This window comes from Perkinsus marinus, assembly GCF_000006405.1.
Source record: "Perkinsus marinus ATCC 50983 genomic scaffold scf_1104296953800, whole genome shotgun sequence".
In the NCBI taxonomy this organism is placed as follows: Eukaryota; Perkinsozoa; order Perkinsida; family Perkinsidae; genus Perkinsus; species Perkinsus marinus.
The window spans coordinates 229635-236658 of NW_003208364.1; the positions used below are offsets into that span (position 1 = coordinate 229635).

General features: G+C 47.3%; 3 protein-coding genes across 3 annotated transcripts; all 3 read right to left on the minus strand.

The window, feature by feature from the left end:
• Positions 1 to 408: 408 nt before the first annotated feature.
• Positions 409 to 680, minus strand: Pmar_PMAR014920 (hypothetical protein; the record flags this gene model as incomplete). The annotated part of the gene is made up of 1 exon (XM_002776295.1): positions 409 to 680. A coding segment is annotated over one exon (272 nt), but the record flags the coding sequence as incomplete, so codon positions are not given.
• A 3-nt stretch (positions 681 to 683) lies between these two features.
• Positions 684 to 6217, minus strand: Pmar_PMAR014921 (wimple/ift172, putative; the record flags this gene model as incomplete). The annotated part of the gene is made up of 36 exons (XM_002776296.1): positions 684 to 821; positions 869 to 982; positions 1031 to 1125; positions 1172 to 1307; positions 1357 to 1479; positions 1537 to 1602; positions 1662 to 1755; positions 1812 to 1951; positions 1996 to 2128; positions 2185 to 2266; positions 2315 to 2372; positions 2434 to 2547; positions 2597 to 2671; positions 2716 to 2794; positions 2845 to 2918; positions 2970 to 3051; positions 3099 to 3199; positions 3254 to 3384; positions 3430 to 3517; positions 3573 to 3684; positions 3732 to 3895; positions 3970 to 4081; positions 4132 to 4245; positions 4305 to 4388; positions 4434 to 4572; positions 4619 to 4715; positions 4755 to 4875; positions 4919 to 5008; positions 5080 to 5218; positions 5265 to 5317; positions 5367 to 5463; positions 5511 to 5625; positions 5668 to 5785; positions 5843 to 5920; positions 5966 to 6075; positions 6131 to 6217. The coding sequence occupies 36 exons, from the start codon at positions 6215 to 6217 to the stop codon at positions 684 to 686; spliced, it is 3753 nt and encodes a 1250-aa protein (XP_002776342.1).
• A 190-nt stretch (positions 6218 to 6407) lies between these two features.
• On the minus strand, positions 6408 to 6770 carry Pmar_PMAR014922 (hypothetical protein; the record flags this gene model as incomplete). Its single annotated transcript, XM_002776297.1, has 3 exons — positions 6408 to 6513; positions 6564 to 6654; positions 6699 to 6770. Coding segments are annotated over 3 exons (269 nt in total), but the record flags the coding sequence as incomplete, so codon positions are not given.
• Positions 6771 to 7024: the final 254 nt, after the last annotated feature.

Here is a 7024-nt window from a genome sequence, read left to right on the forward strand (position 1 = left end):
CGCAATGAGTCGGAAGATCCATTATTTGGAGAACCATGGATGAATGGCATCTACAGAAGATGATATCCGTCTGTATACACTGCCATCTGTCGAACAGAAGCGGGTGGTGTTGTGTTTAGAGATGGTATGTTACGTAAATATCCATGTCACACACCTCGGGCAACACATCTATATTGTGGTAACCAGAGCGAGTTTCAACTTGAGGGTTTACCAAGGAGGGACTTTTCACAACACAACATGATCCAAAAGGTTCACAATAAGAAGCAAGCCATGCAACACATCATGATGTCCCTCTATAGAGCACGTCCTTGAGGTTCCATACACCAGGGGCAGGTGCGTACTTTCTGTATGAACCTGTTTGGGTAACAATCGTGAGAGCCTTGGCGAAAATAGCCGAGAGTAGCTCACTCATTCCAATCATCTCTGTTAGCCATAGCACGACAATTGGCACATTCGACTTTCGACGATGCCAGCACTGGATATCCAGTAACGACACAAGGTGAGTATCTGAGGCCTAATGCATACCACGATATTCTCGACGGTGATGAGATCAGGGCTGCCTGCCTGCAGTCGCATTTAGGGCAGACTAGTGCAGCTGCGTAAATCTCATTCTCGCATCCGTCACATTGACGGGTTTTCATCTGCTGTTGGACCCTGTTGTCAACAGACCAACCCAGAACCTACTATACATCGCCCTGTTTACGCGTTCTGGCTTCCTTACATACCCAGTCTCGCGCCTCTTCTACAAGATGATCATCTCCGTGAACAGCATGAGGTAGGTTGATATCATACGGGGAAGGAATATCAGTATCCAGGAAGTCCTGATAAGGAGTCTTGGAGAGGCGATGAGTTGTCTATGCCTCCCCACAGAGTTGTCAATGGTGGCGCTATCCGGGTCTCTAATGGCATCCACAAGATCAAGATACCGATTCAAGAAGAAGAATGCCATGGATATGTCGCCACACCTCTTACACTCAAATCCCTACCAATGAGGGGAAGATGCAATCGGAAAGTGTAGTGGATCTACTACAGCGTTATAGAACACCCTATCAACAGGCACTAGATTGCAGTATCGGCAGAGGCTCACAGCTGCCTTGCAAATTATGCTTCCATCGATTGCATTATCTATATGAGGGACTCATAGCGATCTGCATATCGATCACGATATCACTTCGGCATACGGATCCAATCCAAATTAGATGTGCCACAATCAAATACTCAACAAGATCATTGGCATCGTCCCTTGTGGCGGCTTTCATGAGGGCACTTGGTGATCTGGGTGACGACGAATCATGGCCACTGAGTACCTGATCTCCATATATCGTCGAGTTGGTCTACCAGACGAACCCTCTTTACTTTGAGTAGTAGATTGCGCAAATGCAGGATATCCGTTTCGTAGTCCTTCTCCAGGGCTACAGGTGTGTAGTTCGATATCAAACGGGATGCCATGACTCGATAAATCTGCATTGATTCTGGATCCTGAGGTGGAAGCTGGCTTTCATAGGATGATGATGATGATGATGTAGCACGTGGTACATTGTATGGTCCATATCGCAGTAAAGTGTTGCATGCCTCATTTGATTTATCCTCCGATATTAGTACCTAAAAGATGATAGTTGGTCTCTCTGAACGAGAGTGAAGGGGATAGGAAATAGTATCACTTTAACGTATTGTAACACGTAGTGCTGCAGGTGTTGAGGAGCCGAGGTCTCAGCTAGGTTCAAGCACTTCATCCATTCGTTCGACCTCGCATACCTGAATAACCCTTGGATGATGATGATACTCACAACCAGAAGGGAGGGCAATCTTACGCATCCAGAGCATGAACAGTATCCCCTCTGCCTGCGAGTTGATCTGTCTTACCGCTTTTAACCAGCGCAGCTCTGTGTTGTTCCTCGATCGATGCTGTGATTGACGGCAGCTTTTGTTTAGTCAGCTCAATTGCACGCTCCTGGCCAACAAACTTGTAGCTGCGTATCTCGGCGTCATACCCACCCATTCATCAGCCTTCACCAAGCAGTCGACGGCCTCACGAATTCTGTCCGTACTCTCGTAGAGCTCCGCAGCTATGCCAAAGCGCCCCAGAGATTCTAGCCTCTTCGCAGCTTTATTAGCGACCTCGGTATATCTGAGTCCGGAGTCTCAGTCTGCATGGAGCCGAGACCGAAGATGGAGCAACAGTACCGTTGAGCCAGGAAGTGTGTAGCGACCCTTACAGCACTGTCCACCAGTACGTTCTCTATCTGTTCTGCACTTAGATCGGCATCTAGGTGATGAGGAATGGCTCAGACTTGAGCATAGGGTGTTCGTCTACTTGAAACCTCCAGGTATGCATCAATCGCCTTAGAGTACTCTCCGGCTTCTTCAAGGAGCTGAACATCATTCCACAACATTCGAAAGGGTAAGGCTACAACATCGATGACGTATTATCACCTTAGCATGGGCAACCAGATCTCTGGCACTAGATCCCGCTGGCAGTCTCGGGCGCTGGGGGGATGCTTGTTGGCTCGAGCTCATCGTATCGGCAGAGCTGCTGTATTTCATTACCTTAATGAGGTAAGGAACATGCTCAACACGTGATCAGATATTCAGCCACCTCTGAGAGAAGGTTAGGACAGTGAGATCGACAAACACGCACAGCCTCTTGGTGCATATCATGGGCTAGGTAAACCTGAAGACGGATGCTAAGCACTGGCTGTTGATGTTGTGGCATACCTCGACGATGACTTGAGGTTTACCAGCCTCAATGAGAGCATTCTCTGCTTCACCCAAGCGGCCTTGATCGATAAGATCTCTGATGAACACACAGGAGCGGGGTCAATAAGACAGGGTAGCTGGTCCAACCTCGCGCTAGCCTCTAGGATGGATGTTGTGGAATCTTTATCATTACTGATCTCGGCAACTCGGAGGGCAGCAGGCTGAGATCATTATCATTGATCATATGCTGTCTAGTGAATTGTTAAGGTTACCCAGTCCTTCTGATGAGTATACATTTCAATAGCTTCCTTAGGCTTACTGGCCAATAAGAATTCAGCCTCGGCGTCCGCGAATCTGGCTGACATGATAAGCACACTGCTGGGCACACACTGCCTCAGCACCGGCCGATATCTTCAAAATGCATGGCTCGCTTCAGATGGATATCTGGTATCCTATGCTGCCCACCAAATTCCTCAGCAATCGTCATGGCACCGGAATAGTCCTAGGTGTATTACAACATTGTCGGGGATTCCGATGTTGAGTATGTTGGTATTACTTCGAGGCCGATGGAATGATCTATAGCAGCATCGATGAGACCTGTACTCGCTATCATGCGAGCTGCAGTCATGGAATCTCGGCAAGAGGCTTGTGCATGTTCAATAACCACCTTCTCAAATGCGCTCTTCCCTGGCATGATTGTACACAAATTACAAGTGTGATTATTCATATCACCTCCGCATGCTTTGGAAACGCGTTTGGCATCCTCCCATCGGCCATTCCGACGATACATCGATACAGCAGACTCCCACATGGTACCGGACTAAGGCGTAACATTCTATACTCACACGGACCGTATTATTGTCCCTTATACCTACCCCTTCGCAAAAGTATTTCTCTGCTTTCGAGAAGTTACCCTTTGACTCGAACTGCTCACCAAGTGTCCTATACGTGTCGTCTAGGATCTCAGGCCTATGCTTGCGTATGAGCCTATGACAGCAGATGAATGCTTGAGATTAGCCTACTACAAAGGATACCTTATCATGTTCACATAATCCTCATTCTTCCTGTACATTTCAATAGCTAAATCATACTCATTAGCCACAATATACAACTCTTCAGCTTGGGAGGTATTGCCCTCATTTTCAAACTTCTCAGCCAGACCAGTGTACAGCTCAATTCTGTCCTTCTGGGACATATGCTGAGGAGGAGGAGGAGGAGGAGGAGGAGGAGGGGGAGCAGAACTTAAACAGAGTCACTAGAGGATAGCCTCACTGCTTTGGCAATCTTTGATGCTTGCTCATGCTCCTGCGCAGTGATATACATTTGAACACATTTATGAACAGCACCGGCAGATAAAAAGCATCTCTCAGCTTTCTGATGCTGCCTGATTCCATAGCCAAATATGAATATTTGTTTCAGGGCGATGATGGTCACCTTGTCGATGAGAAATGATCCCCAAGCTTCTCTTGAAGCACCCTCAGTTCAGGAATTACACTAGCGTCCGGTGCCGAAGCTTCAAACACTCCTAACAGATGTTCTGCACGTGGCCTAATGGATACATATATGTATAGGAGATCGAATACCACCGGAAATACATCTACGCCTACCATTGCCGGCCTTGGACAGCGGCATCAACCGCTTTCAATGGCTTCTTTGCTTGAGAGAAGTGTTCAATAGCTTTCTCATATTGTCTAGGAAACCAGTTGTATACCACTTGTAACTGCTATTTGTGATACCTATTATCCATAAGATGATTTCCCCATTCCTCGTGTAGCATTGGCACTGCAGCAAATTGTCCATGCTTAGTGGCTAGCTCAATAGCTCGATGATATGCATGACCTCGTCTATACGAGTCCATTGCAGGTTGGAGCATGCCTGGACATGAGTATAACATGGTAAAACCATGTACGATGGTAGTAACCCATTTTTTCGTATAACTCTCCAGCCTTGCCATCGCATCCGACAGCCTTTAACGAGCTCGCTATCTTCTGGAGTAGCTCTTGAGAATAATTCATCTGCTAACGACCTCTTGACGTTAGCCAAACTATGTTCGATACAGAATGCTTTGCAACAACGCTCGCAGCTCGAGCAGCCATCCCGCTCTTCAAGAAGAGAGCTATGGCTTTCTCATAATTCCCTTCCCTCTCCTGCAGGTCTCCTGCCAGGTCTTCTTGGTGTCTGAGCTCGGGTGCTTGCAGTTCTGCAACCCCCAGTGGCATACGTCTGTAACAGCCACTGTAGATATTCTGTTTTGAGGCGCATGACATCGGGATAGCAGTGGTGCTCTGCCAGACGGATAGCCTCATCGTACCTCAAGTTAAGCTCGTCTTGCAAAAGTTGGCTCAGTCAGGACATGGCGAATGACTATAGCCGCCTCCTCACTTGTGAATGCTTTGATACATGCGTATGGCATCTTCAAGATGACCATGCTCAATGTAAACTTCCTCTGCTATAGAGAACTGCTTCTTCATCACAGCAATAGCAGCCATCACAGTTGGATGATGTAGCCCGCTGTCAATGTCTGGTAATCACCATTGTGATAGCAGGTACGGTTGCCACCAAGTCACCTTTCACATCACCCGCACAACTCCGTGCCAGGCGCTGAATCTTCCGCAATTCCCTGTGAAGCCAAGACATCTTCGAATACCGAGTGGAATCCATTATCGGACCTGCTCATCTCAACTTCTCCTAGAACAGCGTAGCAGCGTTCGGCCACAGGGAGGCAAAGTGCGTTCAAAGCAACCAATCCTAATTGGCGCCACATACCTGACAATTAGACGTGGACAGTAGAGGAGAGAATGCTCCTAGTATACCTGTGGTCTCCGGTCCAAGTGGGAGGTATTCCAAGACATCAACAGCCATCGCGAAGTGGCCACGTTCCACAGAGGCAGAAAAGTTAATGAGGGCCTCATCAAGTTCATACTCGACCTACTCATTAGTGTTGCGGGAGCAATGATTATGATGTCATACCTGATTGTTGGGCGACTCGTCGACGACAACGACCGTCCGCCCATTGGCACGGATAATGTCTTCGATATCTCCTTTGATTGCATGCTTTGTTATCCTATCTGGGGTCGCTATTGAATACCTGAGGGGTATCGTATCCACAAGAGAGTTGAAAGCAGTGTGGTATGTATAGCCTTACCATACACACAGCTCATCCCTTGATTGAGCTACGACAACGTCCGAATCTGGCACCCAATTGACGTAGTTGCAGTCAGATCTAGCCCGACTAGTCATTATGATTCATTCCCTATGATCCGCTTACAGGAGTGCGAGCCTCTCGTGCTTTTGCAGATCGTACAAGTACAATCTATGTCGTTTGTCTCGGAATAGAAGCCTGTGGGCCGTACCAGGATTAAGAGATAGCCAATCGATCTAACCATAAAGTCCATACTATCCATCAGAGATCTAGGACAGCAACCAAGCTGACTTTGCAATCATGGTCGATCGTCGCTAGTGCCTTAGCCTGTCGGACATCATTAACCCGGATTGTGTTAGCATCGAACAGGAATGCCATGATCATAATCTTTTCATGTTGGTCCGTCGTAGGTAGGCCACCATCAGGAGACGTCTCACCAGGAGTGCATAAATCTGGCAAGTGAACATTCTACTACATTCTATTGTACGACTCGATAAAGGGTATCATCGTCATCATCCCGACCAATAATTACAAGATAACAAAGGATTAACTACCATGTATATGCGACGATGATGATGGTGAGGGCAGATGAGCCGTAACAGATCGATAGCTTATTAAATGAGGTGAAACATACTCTGTCCTAGCGCAACCCATCACTTCATCATCCCCGTATTCTGAGAATCGATATAGCATAACGCAGAGTGAACGCATGAATCTCTAGTACCAATAAGGAGCAGCTCTCCGGATTTGAACGCCATCACCACATCGGGATTATCGAAAAAGAATTTGGTATGAGCATGGTTATTCCATGGAACCTCGAGGATGATGAGCAAGTCGGAAGATACCATAAAGTGGATACCTCCGATAGCCGGTTCGAGTCCATGTTGCCTAGGAGTAGAGTATCTCGTGTAAATGCCACAATGAACTGGTCCTAAAGGATTGTTTGAAGGTACGATGTTGCAGTCCTGGTCCACCATTACATGATGTATAGTAACCTTGGTTATCTCACTTCCAGTGCTACTCTTGAATACTATAGGAGTAGGGGATTGCATGCCGCTGCCTGAGCGGATATCGGATTAAGAACGATTAAAAGAGCTCATGCAGTTCACTCCTAGCAGCATCAGTTCTCCTCCTCACGGTCACTTGAGAAGGCGAGGTGTAGAGTAGCTCCCACTCTCCCCGATA